Consider the following 23617-nt stretch of genomic DNA (forward strand, 5'->3'; position numbering starts at 1 on the left):
TGTAACACTCATTCCTTCGACGATAAACGCGAATCCGACCATCACCCCTGGTGAGACAAAACCGCGACTCGTCAGTCGAAGAGCACTTTTTGCCAGCCATGTCTGGTCCAGCGACGGTGGGTTTGTGCCCATTGGCGACGTTGTTGCCGGTGATGTCTGGTGAGGACCTACCTTACAACAGGCCTACAAGCCCTCAGTCCAGCCTCTCTCAGCCTATTGCGGACAGTCTGAGCACTGATGGAGGGATTGTGCTTTCCTGGTGTAACTCGGGAAGTTATTGTTGCCATCCTGTACCGGTCCTGCAGGTGTGATGTTCGGATGTACCGATCCTGTGCATGTGTTGTTACACGTGGTCTGCCAATGCGAGGACGATCAGCTGTCCATCCTGTCTCCCTTTAGCGCTGTCTTAGACGTCTCACAGTATGGACATTGCAATTTATTGCCCTGGCCACATCTGCAGTCCTCATGCCTCCTTGCAGCATGCCTGAGGCACGTTCACGCAGATGAGCAGGGACCCTGGGCATCTTTCTTTTGGTGTTTTTCAGAGTCAGTAGAAAGGACTCTTTAGTGGCCTAAGTTTTCCTAACTGTGACCTTAATTGCCTAACGTGTGTAAGCTGTTAGTGTCTTAACAACCGTTCCACAGGTGCATGTTCATTAATTGTTTATGGTTCATTGAACAAGCATGGGAAACAGTGTTTAAACCCTTTACAATGAAGATTTGTGAAGTTATTTGGATTTTTACGAATTATTTTGGAAAGACAGGGTCCTGAAAAAGGGCTGTTTCTTTTTTTTGCTAAGTTTAGGTTGGGAAAAACTAAACATGGTGAGGTTCGTCTTAGCAATCTCACCGGAATAAAGACCTCCTCCATTCCTGCCATTATTGGAAAGGATTGTGATATCTCACATCTCAAAATAGGGCCACTTATTGTTAGATCCCTCACTTCCAAGGCAGTTATAGTCAATTAACTAATCACTGATCATAATCTTGATGTGATTGGCCTGATTGAAACATGGCTTAAGCCTGATGAATTTACGGTGTTAAATGAGGCCTCTCCTCCTGGTCACACTGGTGACCATATCCCCCGCGCATCCCGCAAAGGCGGAGGTGTTGCTAACATTTACGATAGCAAATTTCAATTTACAAAAACGACTGCGTTTTCATCTTTTGAGCTTCTAGTCATGAAATCTATGCAGCCTACTCAATCCCTTTTTATAGCTATTGTTTACAGGCCTGCTGGGCCGTATACAGCGTTCCTCGCTGAGTTCCCTGAATTCCTATCGGACCTTGTAGTCATGGCAGATAATATTCACATTTTTGGTGACTTTAATATTCACATGGAAAAGTCCACAGACCCACTCCAAAAGGCTTTCGAAACCATCATCGACTCAGTGGGTTTTGTCCAACATGTCTCTGGACCTACTCACTGCCACAGTCATACTCTGGACCTAAATCTTGTGGATTTTAATGTTTTTCCTCATAATCCTCGACTATCGGACAACCAATTTATTACATTTGCAATCGCAACAAATAATCTGCTTAGACGCCAACCAAGGATCATCAAAAGCTGAGCTATACATTCCCCAACAACCCAAAGATTCCTAGATGCCCTTCCAGACTCCCTCCACCTACCAAAGGATGTCGTATTACAAAAATCGGTTAACCACCTGAGGAACAAAATTTAAAATTGAGTAATACCCTAGATGCAGTCAAACCCCTAAAAACAGAAAAAAATTGTCCAAAAAAACTAGCTCCCTGGTATACAGAAAATACCTGGGCCCTGAAGCAAGCTTCCAGAAAATTGGAAAGGAAATGGCGCTCCACCAAACTAGAAGTCTTCTGACTAGCTTGGAAAGACAGTACCGTACAATATTGAAGAGCCCTCACTGCTGCCCAATCATCCCATTTTTCCAACTTAATTGAAGAGAATAAGAACAATCCAAAATGTCTTTTTGATTCTGCCGCGAAGCTAACTAAAATGCATTCCCCAAGAGAGGATGGCTTTCACTTCAGCAGTGATAAATTCATGAACATCTTTGACAAAAGATCATGATCATTAGAAAGCAAATTACGGACTCCTCTTTCAATCTGCGTATTTCTCCAAAGCTCAGTTGTCCTGAGTCTGCACAACACTGCTAGGACCTAGGATCAAGGGAGACACAAGTTTTTTTTTAATCCTATATCTCTTGACACATTCATGAAAATAGTAAAGGCCTCTAAACCTTGAAGCTGCATACTTGACCCTATTCCAACTAAACCACTGAAAGAGTCATGTGCTTGGCCCTCCTATGTTGAACATAATAAACGGCTCCCTATCCACCGGATGTGTACCAAACTCACTAAAAGTGGCAGTAAAAAAGACTCTTGAAAAAGCCAAACCTTGACCCAGAAAATATTTTTTTAAACTATCGGCCTACATCGAATCTCCCATTCCTCTCAAACACTTTGGGAAAAGCTGTTGCGCAGCAACTCACTGCCTTTCTGAAGACAAACAATGTATACGAAACGTTTCAGTCTGATTTTAGACCCCATCATAGCACTGAGACTGTACTTGTGAAGGTGGTAAATTACATTTTAATGGTGTCATACCAAGGCTCTGCATCTGTCCTCGTGCTCCTAGACCTTAGTGCTGCTTTTGACACCATCGATCATTACATTCTTTTGGAGAGATTGGAAACCCAAATTGGTCTACACCGTCAAGTTCTGGCCTGGTTTAGATCTTATCTGTTGGAAAGATATCAGTGTGTCTCTGTGGATGGTTTGTCCTCTGACAAATCAACTGTAAGTTTCACTGTTATGCGGATGACACACAGCCGTACATTTCGATGAAACATGGTGAAGCCCCAAAATTGCCCTCCCTGGAAGCCTGTGTTTCAGACATAAGGAAGTGGATGGCTGCAAATATTTTACTTTTAAACTCAGACAAAGCAGAGATGCTAGTTCTAGGTCCCAAGAAACAAAGAGATCTTCTGACAATTAATCTTGATGGTTGTACAGTCGTCTCAAATAAAACTGTGAAGGACCTCGGCATTTCTGTGGACCCTGATCTCTCTTTTGACGAACATATCAAGACCATTTCAAGGACAGCTTTTTTCCATCTCTGTAACATTTCAAAAATAAGAAACGTTCTGTCCAAAAATGTGGCAGAAAAGTTCACACATGCTTTTGTCACTTCCAGATTAGACTACTGCAATGCTCTACCTTCCAGCTCCCCGGATAAAGCACTAAATAAACTTCAGTTAGTGCTAAACACGGCTGCTACAATCTTGAGTAGAAACAAAAAATGTGATCATATTACTCCAGTGCTAGCCTCTCTACACTGGCTTCCTGTAAAGGCTAGGGCTGGTTTGAAGGGTTTTTCTGCTAACCTACAAAGCATTACATGGGCTTGCTCCTACCTATCGCTCCGATTTGGTAATTCCATACATACCTACACGTACGCTACTGTCCCAAACAGCTGGAGTAAGGGCTTTCTCCTATAGAACAACATTACTGTCCCCAGTCCACCTGGTCGTGCTGCTGCTCCGGTTTCAACTGTTCTGCCTGCGGCTATGGAACCCTGACCTGTTCACCGGACATGCTACCTTGTCCCGGACCTGCTGTTTTGAACTCTCTCTCTCTCTACAGCACCTGCTGTCTCTAACTCTGAATGCTCGGCTATGAAAAGCCAACTGACATGTACTCGAGGTGCTGACCTGTTGCACCCTCTACAACCACTGTGATCATTATTATTTGACCCTGCTGGGCATCTATGAACGTTTGAACATCTTGACCATGTACTGTTATAATCTCAACCCGGCACAGCCAGAAGAGGACTGGCCACCCCTCAGAACCTGGTTCCTCTCTAGGTTTCTTCCTTGGTTCCTGCCTTTCTATGGAGTTTTTCCTAGCCACCGTGCTTCTACATCTGCATTGCTTGCTGTTTGGGATTTTAGGCTGGGTTTCTGTATTGAACTTTGTGACATCGGCTGATGTAAAAAGGGCTTTATAAATAAATGTGATTGATTGAGCTAGGCTGAAAGACCTGCATTTTGGAGCTGCCTTAAGAAAGCAAAAAAGAGACCATGTTCGTATGCAGCTTTATTAACTCAATCATTTTTTTCCCTACATTGTTTGCAAACTGATATGTGACATGTATTAATGCCAAAATAACATGCAAAACAGTTTTTAGCTAAACAGGTGGGGCTCAAAATAGGCCGATTGATGGGTAGCCACTGGTCTGGTGCCAGATCTGTTTGTGTTTTCTTTCCAACTCAACGCCATAACACTGACCATGAGATTTCACAAGACAGCACAAACATATCTTGGACCAGGCTCCAACTAGGTCATCAAAGAAGACTTCCTCATACCCTTAGGGCAGGGCAGGCAGTATTTGTGGCAACTGTTGGCTTTCAGCAAGGTCTTGACTTGTAATGATATCCTACCTGAGCGTCCTCATGGAACAGATCCTGGACAGGTGTGGTTTTACTGCCGCTGGCCCTCCTAGACTCCCTAGCCTTCAGAAGTTCTGTCACATCCTCCACGTTAGACCTGTGGAGCATCCAGCCGAATGGCAACGCTTCCATAACCGCTTTGACCAAACCTCTGCCTGCACGCACTCCAGTTTAGTACCCTGGAGTGGATGGATACATAAAGTACACCAGAGTTTTAAACTGAGTGACTCACCTTGAAACAAGGTCAATGTGAATATCACTCCTGGTTAAAAGCATTGTATATTCATTAACCCCCAAAGTGTACAAAATCAAAGGGCAAGATTGTCTGAAATGCTTGGTTTTCAGACAAACTTCTATCTATAGGGCATAGTGTATCAGAAATAAGCTATACAATTATGTATACTGATTTGATAGGAAAAATCATGAGCTTATTTAAATGTGGAGTTTCAAAGGTAGCCTAATCATTGCCTTACCTTTCCTAGAGCCAAATAGAGGTGTGACAACTAAACAGACACCCGGATGCAGGCAGTAGGTGTGATTATGCAACAGCACGAGCCTGACTTGCCTGGATCAGTTGAATTAGTTGAATTCGACGATAATTTATTTTTTCTTTCTAATTACCGGTACATTCCTTGACACAAGATGTATTCACTGGGGCAAAACGTAATTTAGTCTGTAAGGAAAACGATTGCATTTTAACGACAGAAAATCACGCCCGTTATATTAAATGTGTTTTTTCACGATTATGCATATAGGCTATATTGCTGTCAATCGGAAATAGAAACAGTTCAATAAACGTAGATCTAAAAAAAAAAAAATCTCAAGTCATCCTTATTTCAGCAAATGTGATGTTGGATCAGTGAAAAATCAGCACAATGATGGTTGATATTTCTTTACCTACCTCAAAAATGAACTCCCATCTCAACTGAAGTCCTCAAAAAACAACCTGTTCCAAATATCGAGTTTCTCATTCGAAACTCTTAATACAATAAAAGTACATTAAAGATCATATAAATTATTCATGTTGTGCTAAAAAAGAATAATCCAACCTCACACTCTGTCTGCACCATAAGCTTAGTATTGCAACGTGTTCAACTAACGTCAGCAGGTAAATGTTTGTTTTGTCCAATGCCACTTTCTAGGTGTGTTGCTCTGCTCCAAAAAGATACAGCTACGCCATTTGTTAGTTTTGGCCAACCTTCAAATGTGCATTTGGCAGCAATCCAATTGAAATACCAAGGCGAATTCACAAGTGTTAGACTATTTGTGTATTTTATATGCCCTATGATGGAAAAAATACCTTTAATTTTTAGGTTTATATTACTAAGAAACTGTAGGCCTGCTGTACTGAGAATGTTCATCATGTCCTTCCAAATAAAAAGAAACATTGAAAAATCAGATCTCACATCTAATAGTAATTTACTGAAATAAATCAGCTACAATTAAAGCAGTACATTACATATTTATATATTTTTTTTAAAACACTTCACTCGAATGGACAATTTAAAAGACTATGCAAATCAACATCTGACTTTTGATCAACCACCTGTGAAATTGAATAATTCAATACTTTATCATAACTTGACTAACAATTGTTTTTTTATGCATCCTTTAGTTCAATGATCCAATATGAAAATCTGAGTCAAAATAACTCAGTCTCAAAAGGAAAAAGATGTTGTCCTCAATTGCCCAAGCTCAACATATTCCAATCAAACAATGATCTAATATGAACTGAGACCTGTCTGCAATAATGACTGTATATGACTTACATACTTCAGAATAACCTTTTTACAAGTGACACATTGTATTTTCAAAAATAGAACAAAATATTTGTCAAAATATTTTAACATTGATATTTTTTTCCCCCACACTGATGAAACAAGTTTCATTTTTCACCAGCTTATACAAGGACACTTACGGTCAGTTGATGGATAGGGGGTTACTGTAAGTGGTGGAACTGTCCCCAAAATTGGTTGCTTTTTTCACAATGATAAACAGAAATATGTTCAGTTCCCTTTGTATGTGGTTGAAGGTGCCGCTTTTGGGGTCTAAAACTTATATTATAGGTATTATATACACAGAGTATACAAAACATTAGGAATACCTGCTCTTTCCATGACATAGACTGACCAGGTGAATGCTTTGATCTCTTAGTGATGTCACCTGTTACATCCACTTCAACTGTGGGAAGCACTGGTGTCAACATGGGCCAGCATCCCTGTGGAACGCTTGACACCTTGTAGTCTATGCCCTGTCGAACTGAGGCTGTTGAGGGCAAAACTCAATATTAGGAAAGTGTTCCTAATGTTTTGTACACTGTGTCTTTAAGGCTGTGTTTACACAGGCAGCCCAATTCTGATCTTCTGCCCAATTATGTGCAATAGTGCAGATTTGATTAATCAAAAGACCAATTGGTAGAAAAATAGAGTTGGGACGCCTGTGTAAACGCAGTCTTAGATAGTCATGGAGAAATACACATACACTGTGCTTTTGAAAGTGCTTTCTTTCACTGGTGTACAATAGGTCTCATTGAACACTAAAACCATACAATCAGATGATAATTTAACACAAAATGAAAACCGTTTTTTGGAACCACCTAAGGTTTGATTAATTTAAATGTCAACATTTCAGTTATATGCCACATGACAATGAATAATCAATTGTTGATTAATTTAGAGGGATGATACTCCAGGTATTCTTCAAACTGACAGTCCAGTCCACCATACTGTAACTACTAGTTCATGTAAGGATGGGTGGACTTCATTACAGCAGGTCAAATCATAGCTGTGGTCCAAGGCTATTCAAATCACTGAGAGAAATTCCAAAAATGGGTGGCAAAAAGCTATGGTTTCACAGAACATGAAGTAGCTGTGTATAGACGAACAATAAATTGCATTGGCAACCTAATGAAAAGAAAGAGGTTCCATAAAACATTATACACCAGTCCCCAGTCATGTAGCTATTACACCAGGTTGTCCAGAACAGAAAATACACAACTTACTTATAGCAGAGACCAACTTTCTATACATTGTACAGAGGGAATGTTTACAGAGTAAAGTTTCATAGCTGTTAAATCCAGAACAAGGGTATTGTAACACCTAACATTAAATCTAATCTCTTAACCTATTGTAGAAATGTGACAAGTGAGAGAAGCTAGCATTTGATGTAAAACAATGTTGACATAAGATAGATTTAATATGACAACTAAACAATTTAACTTTAAAGACACATTAACAATAAAGCGCAAAGGAGAGACATCATGCAAGACAAAAAATGACTAAGGCAATATAAAAAGAAAACTCATTTCATTTTGTCAAGGTACATTTCAAATGTGGCTGTAGTATTTCGCTTCACATGCAACAATTATTCTAATTCAATATATACCATAGAAACCATTTTATGTAACCTCTGACTAACTATTCAGAAAGTTATGCCATGTAATAGCTAAAAAGAAAGACAATTTATTTAATTAAAATGTAATTTTGCAAGTCAAAGCTTGATGTTCAGAACTTTATGGGGCACTAAAAGCCATCCTAACAATTTTACTAAGGTGAAAGCACACAGGGAAACCCCTAATAATAAATTACCAGTATATTGCGAAAATAAGTTTGATTTAAAATATCTGTGCCGTGAAGGTAGAAAAATCGGAAGCGACGCAAGTGGTCAGTCTTTGCTGAAATACCAAGAGGGCTAAAATGTGTGAAAGGGAAGTGCTTATAAAAGAGGGGAAAGTTGCACTTCCATTTAAAAATAAATTAACCAATAACCTTGAATTGTATGTTTCAGAAAGTGCAGATGGAGCTACAGTAGTTTATTGACTTGACAGTCACCAAGAATGACTATGAACCATACGGTGGAGGCTAGAAATACTTTAAAAAGCACAGAACTAATAAAATATACAGTTGATGTTGGAAGTTTACATACACTTAGGTTGGAGTCATCAAAACTCATTTTTCAACCACTCCACAAATTTCTTGTTAACAACGTTTTGGCAAGTCGGTTAGGACAGCTACTTCGTGCATGACACAAGTACATTTTTCCAACAATTGTTTATAGACAGATTATTTCACTGTATCACAATTCCAGTGGGTCAGAAGTTTACAAAATTCCAGAAAATGATGTCATGGCTTTAGAAGCTTCTGATAGCCTAATTTACATTATTTGAGTCAATTGAAGGTGTACCCGTGGATGTATTTCAAGGCCTACCTTCAAACTCAGTGCCTCTTTGCTTGACATCATGGGAAAATCAAAATAAATCAGCCAATTTCCAAACGTCTGAAGGTACCACATTCATCTGTACAAACAACAGTACGCAAGTATAAACACCATGGGACCACACAGCCGTTATACCGCTCAGGAAGGAGACACGTTCTGTCTCCTAGAGATGAACGTACTTGGTGTGAGAAGTGCAAATCAATCCCAGAACAGCAGCAAAGGACCTTGTGAATATGCTGGTGGAAACAGGTACAAAAGTATCTATATCCACAGTAAAACGAGTCCTATATTGACGTAACCTGAAAGTCCGCTCAGCAAGGAAGAAGCCACTGCTCCAAAACTGCCATAAAAAAAGCCAGACTACGGTTTGCAACTGCACATGGGGTCAAAGATGGTACTTTTTGGAGAAATGTCCTCTGGTCTGATGAAATAAAAATAGAACCGTTTGGCCATAATGACCATCGTCATGTTTGGAGGAAAAGGGGGGATGCTTGCAAGCCGAAGAACATTATCCCAACCGTGAAGCACGGGGGTGGCAGCATCATGTTGTGGGGGTGCTTTGCTGCAGAAGGGACTGGTGCACTTCACAAAATAGATGACATCATGAGGAAAGGAAAATTGTGTGGATATATTGAAGCAACATCAAGACATCAGTCAGGAAGTTAAAGCTTGGTCGAAAATGGGTCTTCCAAATGGACAATGACCCCAAGCATACTTCCAAAGTTGTGGCAAAATGGCTTAAGGACAACAAAGTCAAGGTATTGGAGTGGCCATCACAAAGCCCTGACCTCAATCCTATAGACAATTTGTGGGCAGAACTGAAAAAGCATGTGTTCCGAGCAAGGAGGCCTACAAACCTGACTCAGTTACACCAGCTCTGTCAGGGTGGAATGGGCCAAAATTCACCCAACTTATTGTGGGAAGCTTGTGGAAAGCTACCCGAAACGTTTGACCCAAGTTAAACAATTGTAAAGGCAATGCTACCAAATACTGATTGAGTGTATGTAAACTTCTGACCCCCTGGGAATGTGATGAAAGAAATAAAATCGGTAAATAAATCCCTCTACTATTATTCTGACACTTCACATTCTTAAAATAAAGTGGTGATCCTAACTGACCTAAAACAGGGAATTTTTACTAGGATTAAATGTCAGGAATTATGAAAAACTGAGTTTAAATGTATTTGGCTAAGGTGTATGTAAACTTCCAACTCAAATGTATTTCCCAGGACAGGAGCCTAAATAAAATGGAGCAATCGTTTGAATCTCTTACAGCTACATGTTTTAATGTACGATATAAAGTAGTGCTGAATGGGCAATTATCTTACAATGACTGACATACATTCTCCCACAATGAAGTGTGTGCAAAACGTTTATTTTTTATATATATATATATATATTTTCGAAGACTGATTTCCCATTCCACTCATGAACAAAAATAAATTGATGTGGAGATTTTACATTTAGATTTTGTTTTCGTCCTGTGGTCTTAACCTAGTACTGGGAAACCGGCCCGAAGAGTACCAACCCTTCGAGAATTTCAAGTATCCTATGACTGTTTAGATTAATACATAAGCAATGACCCATGATTTGTTTCCTGATAAGTGCATGCATCAAATATGTGTAACATTTTTATGACCAATACCAAAGCATTTCGGTTTTCATTTGAACCATAATCTAAACTCTAAAAGATCTGAATGAGATTATCACCACATGACCTCACTTAAGGTCCATTGTGCAAATAATGTAATATTAATAAAAATCTAAATGTTTAGATTTGTCTTAGCCATTATAACAACATATTTATAGCAAGTTCTGTTGATTGATGATGAATTATATACTTGATTCCACACCATCAACCATACATTTCTTTCAGGGGAAGAGCTTTGAATAACATGACTTCAAATTAAGATTGATCAAATCAAAATCATGTGATCATCATATGATCAAATCAAAACTATATATTTCAGGCTATACACCATGAGGATACCCACTCTTACCATGGTGTCAACTTGAAAACAGGAGTCTAGCAAGCAACTATAGATAATCAACAAGTGGACAACGCTACATTCAGCAGTTATATAGCAGGACTGTTATGCCGACATGTCACATGGTAACAGGGTCCCTTCATAGGGTCTCAGATCTAGGACCAGCCCCCCCTGTCCATACAGTCTTATACATTATGATCGAAAAGGCAACACTGACCCTAGACCAGCACCATTACCACAGGTAAAACAATGAGCCAGATATAGAAATAATTGTGAAGCATCCGGTTGGCATTTCCACTCACTATGGGGCTGTAAGGAAGCTCAGTGGCCGGCAGTGGGAAAAGATGGAGCGAGAAGGATTTTGGCAGACATTCTACTAATTTTCTCATTGATTAAACATTTGATCTCCATACAGTTCTGTTTCCAAAACTAGAACCTCCAACAGAGTAGACTGCATTTTGTAGACTTCACCCTTTTTTTTAAAATTGCGTTTGTTAGGAGTGCAAGGGCGAATTGAGTTATTGCACACGTGTACTTCAGTGTAGGCGTTCCCGAACAGAAATATGCAAATAAATGCTAGAACAGACCAATAGGATCTCACTAGCTCGTGCTTGGCTCTGCCCACCTCCTTGCTTGTTCTGCCCACTATGATTAATTTGTGCCCATTGGAAACTACAGGCTCTGGTCTATCTTGGGTTAGTTAAAATCTTTCCTATTACTCTGAGACACTTTATAAATACAGGCACAGATACCTAGTTATAGTTAAAGCAATAAAAAGGTGGAAGAAACATGATTGAAGTCAAGCAGAAAATGGAATTGGAGACAAAAATAGAGTGACTGTGCAATCAAATCCATTTCACTATTGGGCTGATCTGAACACTTGTGTCCATTCTCATGATGTGTCATTATCACAATGTATGAAATCAACATTTGAAGCATAGTTATTGGACAATTGCCTTTTTGGATGGCAATTTGATAATTCAGTGTGGGAAAATTACACTTAATTTCCACGCTGTAAAACAGTATATCGGTAGATCTAAAACTAAGTTTTGCCCCCCCCAAAAATTATCAGAACCAGATCCCAAAAAACATAGGTCGGGCTGTAGTTTCTTCCCAACAACCCAATTTAATGTTTTGCTTCATATCATTATTTTCTTTTTTCACGATTCGCAAAATTGACCACTTTAATCTAACAGAAAATTATATATTTTTTAAATGATTTAATGCTTTGAGCAACACCCACCTTTGCAGTGTAACCTATTTTGGCAGGACAGAGGATATGGGTATAAAGTGCCTTTTAAAATTATCGTAGAATAATGTAAATATTATCCTCAACCAAACGTTTGACTGCTTGTAGCATCAGGGGAAGAGTTCAATTGAGACCTCGTCTCAATGGGGAATTCAGAGAAGTCTGTTCCGTGACTTCGCAGACTGACTTGTCCATTGGCAATAGTAAATTGGGAGGTGATTCCAGAACGTGAGGTCTGGAACTGCGACGGGAAGTTCTGATCGAAGGTGCTGATTTGATAAGTCTGATGCAACCCTTGAGCATCAGTCTTTTTCGAAGACGCAACTCCCTCCAGAAAATCTTCGGTTGGCGACACGGCCGAGGTAGTGGTTTCATCCCCCGAAAATGAGAAAGAGTGCTGGGAGTCCCCTACAAGGAGTCCAAAATGGGGTTTCTCCAAGGTAGACCTTAGTGGAGAGTTCATCCCTGACCTACCAGTACCAGCGGTAAACCTGCTGGGGGAAGGGTACTGCTTCTCTGTGGAGAACAGAGGCTGGTTGGAAAGGCTGGGGCTCTCGGTGACAAAGGTAAGACTCTGGCTGCTCAGGTAGCTATCATTCTGGCTGGTCCTCTCCAGTGCTTGCTGGAGGAACTTGGAGTACTCGTGCAGGAGGCTAGACTTCTCTGCTGATGGGGCTTGAGAGTTACTTCCCAAGCTTTCTACCGGGCTGCCCTCAGACACATCGGAGGAGTTGATGGAGATGCTGGATGTCACCTCAGTGTCGGCCACACTGAAGGAGATATCTGGCTGCACGTTGGCCTTGTTTGAGTAGTGGTCCAAGAGAGTCTGGAGAACCTCATCCGGGAGCACGTTCTTGTCGTGATTGGACTTGAGCTCGACGCTCAACGGCTGGGGTTCCAAGATGGTGGCGGGAACGGTTTCGTCTATGACGCTGGCCACTGCGACTTGTGTAGCGGAAGGCTGGGACGCGATGCTGCTTACATTAACAGCGTACTCTCGGTTGTCGTTGTTGGCCATAGTGACCTGCTGGAGATACCTCTTCTTCTTCAGGAACTGCACGGCATCGTCGTAGTGTGTGCTGCTGGATGCTGGTTTCGTCTGCCCTCCTGGGAGAGCGTCTACTGGATCCAGGTCCGAGTTGGCCACATCCACGTCCAGAAGACCTTGTTTGTCAACAATCTCAAACGTGTACCTGGTGACTTTGCAGTCTTCGAAAGAGGACAAAGGGGACAAACTCTCAGGTGGTTCAGGTTCAGTTGGTTGCTTCAGACTCCTCTTGGGGACCTTCTTGAGGACCAGCTTGGGAGGATGAATCTCCTCAGAGGAGAGATTCTCTCCACCCAGCCCCAACTGCCGCCCGCTAGATGAGTCAGGAAGTGCCACCGAATAATCTGCCATCACATACTCGTCTTTGACCACCTTAGAGGTAACCACATAGAGAGGTAGACATTCAATTTTGCTCGGTCTTTGCTCCACCTCCCTATCCATGTTGCCAAGAGAAGTGACTGTGGCAACGTTTTCAGTGGCAGCAGCTGAGAGAGCACATTGAGACTTGTCTGAGGTCTTCAGGCGTTTCTTCTTGGGCAGTGAGCACTCCTTGGCAGGGAAGGAGAAGCCCAGAGATTCTGTGTCGCTCAGGAGTCCTCCATCTTTCCCCGCTGCTGCTGTCTTGTGGGCTTTCCTCTCACGGCACATACGCCTGTGCTTCAGAACCCGGTCTGTTCTGGAGAAGTACTGTGGGAAACAAGAATGGGTTTGTGGCATACAAGGACAGTAGTACAATTATTATTATTTTTTAAAAAGCTTCTGCATGTTTTATAAACCAGACCTGTTTGTGCAGTCTTGCCAAGCCCAACTCGTAAGTTCATTGTCATTTGCTTTGATAACATAAATAACTAACCTGGTGGCAGTAGTCACATTGATAGGGCTTCTCTCCACTGTGGGTCCTTCTGTGCCTCTCCATGTGGTATTTCTGAATGAACCTCATGCCACACTCCTCACAGCGGAAGGGCTTCTCACCTAATAGAAAGTCAAAGGGACAGGTTATTCTGTGGGCTAGTAACATTAACATTTAACAGGTGGGATCTTTGACCAATCATTGGCTACCATAGTTCAATCATAGCTTCATGGGGCATTCTCTTACCAGTGTGGATCTTCTCATGTCTCTGGAGAAGGTATTTCTGTATGAAGCGCATATCACACTGGCTGCACTGAAATGGCTTCTCACCTGAAACCAAGCAACAGTAAGTTACCATATTTTCTTGCGTGTATTCAATGGAAAATTGTGTTAGCCTACTTATTATGCAGACAATGCAACTAACAATAATTGTTGTGTTCATTTAATGCTAATCAACAGACTTGACCGTCATAAAATATATTATACCAGTGTGGATGAAGACGTGTCTTTGTAGATGGTAGTTTGTTCGGAAGGCTGCATTGCAGTGCCCACACACATGACACTTTGGACTCTGGAGACCCAATGATCCATCCTCATTGATGGTGAGAATCTAACAAAAAGGGGAATGATACATGGAAAGACAAGAACAAAAGGTCTGTCAATTAATTCACAACTAAAGCGGGGCCTTTACCCAGAATTTTTTTGGGGGGGTTTTCATCTAGGTAGTTTTCAGGTGACAATATAAATATTTAATCTGGACCTAACATGTGGTTATGACCTAGTGTCAAGCAAATATATAACCTTGGCAGGAGAGCGCTGTTTTCGCTTCTTCTTGTGACACTCTGTTGTGAGGTCCCTGGGCTGTTTTCTCTCTTTCTTTCCCAGCATCAGTGGATCCGAAGACAGCTTCAACTCTTGTTTGATGCTCACCTGCAAAACATTGTTTAATCACTTCACATGAATTGATTTCACTGATTATAGTCAGAATGTCAACGCTCTCAATGGATGAATCCCAAGTCTTCAAAAAGAGAGGAAAAAACAAAGACTTGAGATTCACCCAATGTCATGGTTTACACTACAGTGCATGTATTGCAAGACTGGCAATACGAATGTATGCATGATATGTACTCACAGGCATGTGGAGCGTGCATGGCAGCTTGTGTGAGAGTCTCTGCATCATTCCCTCTTCCCGGTCATTCTTCACAGTCTCCTCATGTACCATCAGTTCATCAGTTGCAATCAGGTCATGAGACACTATTGAAACCCCTGTCAGGTCATCTTCCTCTTCATCATCATCAGCTAACAGGGGGTGGTGGGCTAACCCCCTCTCGCCCAGGGTCATGACGACCAGACCCCCTCCCCCTATCCCCACCCTCTCATCCACTACCCCACTACACTTTAGCAGCATCCCCTCCAGCTTGTCATCAATGTTCATCTTTACTAGAGACCTAGCTAGCTAGGTGTCTGTGGTGTCAAGAGAGGGCAGAAGTATTAGCTAGGTAAAGACAAACAAAACACCACTATTTAGCTTTGGTAGCAATAGGCTAACGTTAATAATAAATCACTACAAATGCTTGCTAGCTACAATTTAGTGGGGCCATCATTGAGTAATGAGGTTTAGCTGATAACGTAGTTAGTCACCTAAAGATGACCAACCAACCAAATAACGTTAGCCAACACAAACCCGTTTATCACATCGACCTGCCCAAAATTAACGTCAGCACTAAAACTAGGCTTTTTGACCATACTATAGCTAGCTAACGATAATATTTCATCATCTGTCGCTAGTGGTCAACTGAATAGATTAGCTAGTTAACTAACTAGATTAACGTACTTGAACTACCTAAATATGTAACTAGGTGTTATTATTGGTAACTTAGGTTAGCTAGACAACTTTCGTTAGATAACTTTCGCTAGTTAGCTAAACAAGTAACAACTGCGTTAGCTAGCTAGAAAACTACCGGCAGTGTGGACAAACGTTAGCTAGCTAACGTAGTTTGCAGTATATAATTAACTAGCTAGCTGTGAATGGCAAACGTTAGCAAGCTAGCTAGCTATGCCTGATCAGAACCAACAACAACCAGAACTAACAGATAGCTAGCAAGACCTCAAGTCAAATCAAGATTTAGCTTCACTCAAGACAAGTCAAATCGAGATGTAGTTTACGTTCGCTCAAAAGCACGGTAGACCAAACTGTTCACAACTGACATAATGTTAGCTAGCTAGCTATTAGCATTAGTTAGCTAGCCTAGCTAACTTACGTAACGTTAGCCTGCTTACCTACTTTATGGTCTAATAAGGTCGTTCAACAGTCATGGTTTATCTGGGAAAAGTGTATCCGCTGTGTGATATACGCCACGACAGAAAAGAAACATCACCGCATCTGGCCCAACTGCAGCGCATGGGGACTGTACTGTAGTTGTTTGGCTTTGTGATAGCTCTGCGGCTCACCTGTAGTGAAGCACTACTGTGTGTTCTGCTTTGCAGCCCTTATTCTGCATCTCTTCTGCGCTCACACTGGATTAGAATATGATGACAGAGGAAAATCAAGACTATGCTACAAGCTACTTGTTCACCAAACACGAAGTTTCATGCGTTCAACAAACACAACAAAAAACAAAACATTTAAGTTAACTAGCTAGTTAGCCAAAGAATTAATGTATAATGCATTCGGAAAGTATTCAGACCCCTTGACTTTTTCCACATTTTGCAACGTTACAGCCTTATTCTACAATTGATTAAATACATGTTTTGCCCTCACCAATCTACACACAATACCCCATAATGACAAAACAAGAATAGGTTTTTAGAAATGTTTGAAAATGTATTACATATAAAAAACAGAAATGCCTTATTTACACAAGTATTCAGACCCTTTGCTATGAGACTTGAAATTGAGCTCATCCTTGAGCTGTTTCTACAACTTGATTGGAGTCCAGCTCTGGTAAATTCAATTGATTGGACATGATTTTTAGGTAACATCATACCCAAGAAGACTCAAGGCTGTAATCGCTGCCAAAGGTGCTTCAACAAAGTACTGAGTAAAGGGTCTGAATACTTATGTAAATGTTATATTTCAGTTTTTTATTTGTAATACATTTGCTACCATCTCTAAGAACCTGTTTTTGCTTCATCATTATGGGGTGTTGATTGGCCTCCTTTCCTTACCCATAGAACCATATAGCTATTACACATGCTCATACTTTATTTAGTGTAATTTGAATTAAACACCACAAACACACACATACAAAGCAATTAGTCTGGTTGGCATTTGCTAAATGTCGGTTTCATATCCTCTGTGGCTCAGTTGGTAGAGCATGCTGTTTGCAACGCCAGGGTTGTGGGTTCGATTCCCACGGGGGACCAGTACGGAAAAAAATGTATGAAATGTATGCATTCACTACTATAAGTCGCTCTAGATAAGAGCATCTGCTAACTGACTAAAATGTAAATATATTTCACATATTCAGAATTGGTATGTAGTTGAATAATGATACCCCACAAAGTGAAGCACTCAGCTAAGCAACACCTGGTAGGAATAACAATCCTTTTGAATGTGTATTTACAAATACAGGTCTTAGAAGTTATTGTTGTTAAGTCGGATGTCCTAGCTGGTTTCTTTGATTGAATGTTTAGTTTCTGGGAACTGTATAACTGTTATTTTGTGTGGGTCCTTCTAGATGAATTTAAACACTTTTTGTCTGCACGCCTTTTGATTTAAATGAAACATTCCATACATGTTTGCCTATGGTATAAAGTTGTCAGAAAGTACTCAAAGTTGCATACCCCACCCTACCATGAGAAATGTCTTTTTCACTGATGACTCCCTTTGTCTTACATGAGATGACACCCCGAACAGAGATTTTTTTTGTCCTGTGTTTCAGCCTGCTGTTGCACTGTGCACGAGCCACATTTGTAATTCCCATTTGTATTGGGTGTCTGAGTGGGCTCAGGGGGCAAGAGCAGATCTCACTAGGCCGTCCCCAATATTGTGGTCACGCTTGTAGACCACCAGTGGGGGTTCCTGGAAAATGTGATGTTTTTTTTACCATCAGCTGAGATGTTCTGTCTGCCGGAACCGAGCAACGGTTGCCTATGTGAAGTGCCAGGCAGTGTGTGTGTGTGTGTGTATGTGTGTGGGAGTGTGTGTCTGTGGTATGTGTGTACGCATACCACAGAGAAAGAGGAAGAATGCATGCCTCTTATTTTTAATTTTATTTATTTAACCTTTTTTAAACTAGGCAAGTCAGTTTAGAACAAATTCTTATTTACAATGACGGCCTACCCAGGCCAAACCCTAATCCGGATGACGCTGGGCCAATTGTGCGCCACCCATTGACATGCATTGGATTTGCTTATACTGTAGGGTTGTGTGTGTGTGTGTGTGGTGTGGATTACTTTATATATTGATTTTATATTGGTACAGACAATTTATATTCCAAAAATGATTAAGATCTGAAACAATTTAAGATCTGGGAAAATTGGAGAATGCTGTAAAATTACTCTCTCTCCAGTCTCCATTGATTTGCATTGGATTTGCTTATTATATTGAAAAATACAGAAATATCTCATTTAAATAAGTATTCACATCCCTTTGCTATGACACCCAAATTGAGCTCAGGTGCATCCAATTTCCTTTGATCATCCTTGAGATGTCGCTACAACTTCATTAGAATCCACCTGTGCCCAATTTGGACAAGATTTAGAAAGAAAACACCAAATATAAACAAAAATATAAAACGCAAAGATTTTACTGAGTTACAGTTCATATCAGGAAATCAGTCAATTTTAATAAATTCTTTCGGCCATAATCTATGGATTTCACATGACTGGGAATACAGATATTAATCTGTTGGTCACCGATACCTTATGAAATGGTATGGGAGTGGATCAGAAAACCAGTCAGTATCTGGTGTGACCACAATTTGTCTCATACAGCTCCAATGCATAGAGTTGATCATACTGTTGATTGTGGCCTGTGAAATGTTGTCTCACTCCTCTTCAATGGCTGTGCAAAGTTTCTGGATATTGGCAGGAACTGGAACATGCTGTCGTACACGTCGATCCAGAGCATCCCAAACATCCTCAATGTGTGACATGTCTGGTGAGTATGCAGGCCATGAAAAACTGGGACATTTTCAGCTTCCAGGAATTGTGTACAGATCCTTGTGACATGGGCCATGCATTATCATGCTGAAACATGAGGTGATGGCGGCGAATGAATGGCATGACAATGGGCTTTTGGATCTTGTCACGGTATCTCTGTGCATTCAAATTGCCATAGATAAAATGTAATTGTGTTTGTTGTCCATAGCTTATGCCTGCCCATACCATAACCCCACCGCAACCATGGGGCACTCTGTTCACAATGTTGACATTAGCAAACCACTCGCCCTCACAACGCCATTCATGCTGTCTGCCATCTTCACAGATTAACTTCTCCAGTGTGCCAGTGGCCATCGAAGGTGAGCATTTGAAGTCAGTTATGATGCCAAACTGCAGTCAGGTCAAGACCCTGGTGAGAACGGCGAGCACGCAGATGAGCTTTCCTGAGTCAGTTTCTGACAGTTTGTGCAGAAATTCTTCAGTTGCGCAAACCCACAGTTTCGTCTGCTGTCCGGGTGGCTGGTCTGTCGATCCCGCAGGTGAAGAAGCCGGATGTGGAGGCCCTGGGCTGGCGTGGTTACACGTGGTCTGCAGTTGTGAGGACAGATGGATGTACTGCCAAATTCTCTAAAACAACGTTGGAGGTGGCTTTTGGTAGAGAAATTAACATTCAGATCTCTGGCAATAGTTCTGGTGGACATTCCTGCAGTCAGCATGCCAATTGCACACTCCCTCAAAACTAGAGACATCTGTGGCATTGTGTTGTGTGATAAACTGCACATTTTAGAGTGGCCTTCTATAGTCCCCAGCACAAGGTGCACATGGGTAATGATCATGCCGTTTAATCAGCTTCTTGATACGCCACACCTGTCAGGTGGATGGATTATCTTGGCAAATGAGAAATGCTCACTAACAGGGATGTAAACAAATTTGTGCCAAAAATTGGAGAGAAAAAAGCTTTTTGTGCGTATGAAAAATGTCAGGGATCTTTTATTTCAGCTCATGAAACATGGGACCAACACTTTACATGTTGCGTTTATATTTTTGTTCAGTGTATATAGTATATACACCTGGGTGGCAGGTAGCCTAGCAGTCAAGAGCATTGGGCCAGTAACCAAAAGGTCGCTGGTTCAAATCCCCGAGCCGGCAACGTGGAAAAATCTGCCATTCCGCCCTTGAGCAAGGCTGTTAACCTCCAACAACAACTGCTCCCTGTGTGCCGATGATATCGATTAAGGCAGCCCTACACACCTCACTGATTCAGAAGGTTGGGTGAAAAGCGGAAGACACATTTTGGGTGAATACATTCAGTTGTGCAACTGACTAGGTATCCCCTTTCCCTTCCCTAAAACAATTTCTAGAGTGTTGAAAGTTTCCAAGAGCAAATCATTGGGAAATTGAAAAAAATATGTAACTACCCAGTCTCTGCCTAGAGCTGAGCGACCGGGCAAGAAGGACCTTGGTCAGGGAGGTGACCAAGAACCCAATGACCACTCTAGCTGAACTACAGAGTTCCTTAGCTGAGATGGTAGAACCTTACAGAAGGATAAGGATACCTTACAGACGGAAGCCACTCCTGAGAAAAAGTCACAACAACACGCCTGCACTTTGCAAAAAGGAACATGAAAGAGCATAAGGCAAAATAATTTGTGGTCTGATGAGAATTTATTTTCCCTATTTGGCCTGAATACAAAGCGCTATGTCTGGAGAAAACCCGGCACAGCTCATCACCTGTTTAACACCAACTCTACCCTTGAGCATAGTGGTGGCAGCATCAGGCGATGGGGATGCTTTTCAGTGGCAGGGACTGGGAGACTGGTAAAGATAGAGGGAACAATAAATGGAGTCAAGTACAAGCAAATCCTTGATAAGAACCTGCTTCAGAGTGCAAACAACCTTAGACTGGGGTGAATATTTATGTTCCAACAAGACAATGACCCCAAGCATACAGCCAAAACAATGTTGGAATTAATTCAGAACAATAATGTGAAAGTCCTTGAGTGGCCCAGCCAAAGCCCAGACTTGAATCCCATTGAAAATATGTGGAAAGACTTGAAGATTGCTGTTCCCCATGTAACTTAAAAGAGCTTGAGAAAATCTGCAAGGAAGAATGGGAGAAAATCCCCAAATCCAGATGTGCAAAGCTGATACAGACATACCTAAGACGACTCAAAGCTGTTATCACAGCCAAAGGTGCTTCAACAAAGTATTGATTTGGGTGTGAATAAAATGTCTAAAAACACATTTTCACTTTCATTATGGGGTAGTGTGTAGATGGGTGCAATTAAAAAAAAAAAGTAATCCATTTTGAATTCAGGCTTTAAAATGTATTCCACAAAATGTGGAATAAGTCAAGAAGTATGAATACTTTCTGAAGGCACTATATACTGTATGTCCAGTCAATTTCTGTACCAAAAATTATTAAGAGCTGATCAATTGAACGCGTATTTACACAACTAGATTCATGTAAAAAAAACAGTAACCCCATGTGTCCAAAGACTATAGTACAATATCAGAAACTCACATTGTAGACATGCTTTGGCCGATTAAAAAAAATAAAAAATAAAAATAATCAGATTTGCCCATCAGTAAGCTCAGAGAACAAGTGTACCAAAGGAAATTATACATCTCAGTTATGGACATGAATGGATGAACAAGTTTCAAGTTCTATTAGTCTATTGGGCCAATGAAATGCTTACTTGCAGGTTCCTTCCCGACAATGCAACAACAATAAGAAATAATAAAAGATAAGAATACGAACATAAAGTAAAATGGCTCAGTAGAAACACATGAATAGAGCGCATCTTCAAAGACATTTTGTATGTCCTATCATGCTGAGAGGAAAAGATAAACATAATGAAACAAGGAAAAATGCATATTACATATCAATACCCGTTAGGATGAGTGCACATGCAGTGCATTCAGAAAGTATTTAGACCCATTGACTTTTTCCACATTTTGTTAAGTTACAGCCTGATCCTAAAATGGATTCAATACTTTTTTCCCCGTTATCAATCTACACACAACCCCATTGTGACAGTGGTGGAAAAGTACCCAATTGTCATACTTGAGTAAAAGTAAAGATACCTTAATAGAAAATGACTCAAGTAAAAGTGAAAGTCAAAAGTCAAAAAGTATTTGGTTTTAAATATACTTACGTATCAAAAGTAAATGAAATTGCTAAAATATACTTAAGTAGTTAAAGTACAAGTATAAATCCTTTCACATTCCTTATATTAAGCAAACCAGATGGCACGATTTTCTAGTTTAAAAAAAAAACATTTACGGATAGCCAGGGGCACACTCAAACACTCAGAGAATTTACAAACGAAGCATTTCAGAGGCAGTAGGGATGACCAGGTGTCACGCCCTGACCTGAGAGAGACGGTTTATTTCTCTATTTTGTTAGGTCAGGGTGTGGGGTGGGCATTCTATGTTTTGTATTTCTTTGTGTTGGGCCGAGTATGGTTCCTAATCAGAGGCAGCTGTCTATCGTTGTCTCTGTTTAGGAATCATACTTAGGCAGCCTTTTCCCACCTGTGTTTTATGTGTAGTTATTTTCTGTTTTGTCTTTCGTTACCTGACGGAACTGTTTGGCTATTCGGTTTGTTTTCGTTGTTCTAGTGTTTTCATTGTTAAATAAAGATAATGAACACTTACCACGCTGCGCTTTGGTCCCCTCTCTACGACAGCCGTAACAGAACTACCCACCACCAAAGGACCAAGCAGCGTGGTCAGGAGGACTGGAATCTGGGAGGAAATCCTGGATGGGGCAGGACCCTGGACAAGGCCTGGGGAGTATCGCCGTCCGCAAGTGGAGATAGAGGCAGCGAAAGCGGAACGGCGATACTGGGAGGAACAAGCACGGCAACAACGGAAGCCCGAGAGGCAGCGGCCCCAAATTCTTTTTGGGGGGGGGGGCACATGGGGAGATTGGCGAAGTCAGGGTTGAGACCTGAGCCAACTCCCCCTGCTTACCGTGGGGAGCGAGTGACCGAGCAAGCACCGTGTTATGCGGTGATGCGCACTGTGTCGCCAGTGTGCACTCACAGCCCGGTGCGCTTGGTGCAAGCTCACCGTTGCCGTGCTAGAGTTGGCCATCAGCCAGGAAGAAGTGTGCCGGCTCAGCGTTCCTGGTCTCCAGTGCGTCTCTTCGGCCCAGGTTATCCTGCGCCAGCTCTACGCACCGTACCCCCCGTTCTCCAGCACAAACCAGTCCGTCCTGTGCCAGCGCTCCGCCCTTGCCGGGCTAAATTAAACATCCAGCCAGGACAGGTTGTGCCAGCCCTAAGCTCCAGACCTCCAGTGTGCCTCCACAGCCCAGTATACCCTGTGCCTGCTCTGCGCACCCAGTCTCCTGTGCGTCTCCCCAGTCCGGTGAGACCGGTTCCAGCTCCACGTAGGAAGCCTCCAGGGATGATCTATGGTCTGAAGCCTCCAGTGATGATCCATGGCACGAAACCTCCAGTGATGATCCATGGCCTGAAGCCTGTAGTGATGACCCATGGCACGAAGCCTCCAGTGATAATCCATGGTCCGGTGCCTCCAGTGATGATCCATGGCACGAAGCCTCCAGTGATGATCCATGGACCGGCGCCTGTAGGTATGATCCATGGCACGAAGCCTCCAGTGATAATCCATGGCCCGGCGCCTGTAGAGATGATCCATGGCACGAAGCCTCCAGTGATCATCACTACAGGTTCCGTGCCATGGATCATCACTACAGGTT

General features: G+C 41.7%; 2 protein-coding genes across 3 annotated transcripts in view; both read right to left on the reverse strand.

The window, feature by feature from the left end:
- The window catches only part of slc12a8 (solute carrier family 12 member 8), a 35098-nt gene extending 29489 nt beyond the window's left edge, over nt 1-5609 (reverse strand). For both annotated transcript variants that reach the window (XM_045707566.1, XM_014173763.2), the window contains exons 1-2: nt 5335-5609; nt 4425-4612 (exon numbers count right to left, since the gene is read on the reverse strand). In XM_045707566.1, coding sequence (XP_045563522.1) covers nt 4425-4565 — 141 coding nt within the window. In that variant the 5' untranslated portion in view covers nt 4566-4612; nt 5335-5609. The remainder of the gene's footprint in view (nt 1-4424; nt 4613-5334) is intronic.
- A 226-nt stretch (nt 5610-5835) lies between these two features.
- Nucleotides 5836-16626, reverse strand: znf148 (zinc finger protein 148). The gene is made up of 6 exons (XM_014173761.3): nt 14915-16626; nt 14584-14712; nt 14269-14392; nt 14029-14112; nt 13786-13904; nt 5836-13619 (listed from the first exon to the last, which is right to left on the reverse strand). Exons 1-6 carry the CDS (start codon nt 15215-15217, stop codon nt 11967-11969), a joined length of 2412 nt encoding a protein of 803 aa, XP_014029236.3. The 5' UTR covers nt 15218-16626; the 3' UTR covers nt 5836-11966.
- Between the last annotated feature and the right edge of the window lie 6991 nt (nt 16627-23617).

The sequence above is a fragment of the Salmo salar genome, chromosome 25 (genome assembly GCF_965601325.2).
Source record: "Salmo salar chromosome 25, fSalSal1, whole genome shotgun sequence".
NCBI lineage: Eukaryota > Metazoa > Chordata > Actinopteri > Salmoniformes > Salmonidae > Salmo > Salmo salar.

Bases quoted from the DNA above. Each gene is read 5' to 3' on its own strand.
- znf148 (XM_014173761.3), bottom strand. From the start codon at position 15,217: ATGAACATTGATGACAAGCTGGAGGGGATGCTGCTAAAGTGTAGTGGG. The intron at 14,393-14,583 runs GTTATATATTTG...CCTTTTTGTTAG, and splicing joins AACAGCGCTCTCCTGCCAAG to ATTCTCACCATCAATGAGGA. The intron at 14,113-14,268 runs GTATAATATATT...GCTTGGTTTCAG, and splicing joins ACACGTCTTCATCCACACTG to GTGAGAAGCCATTTCAGTGC.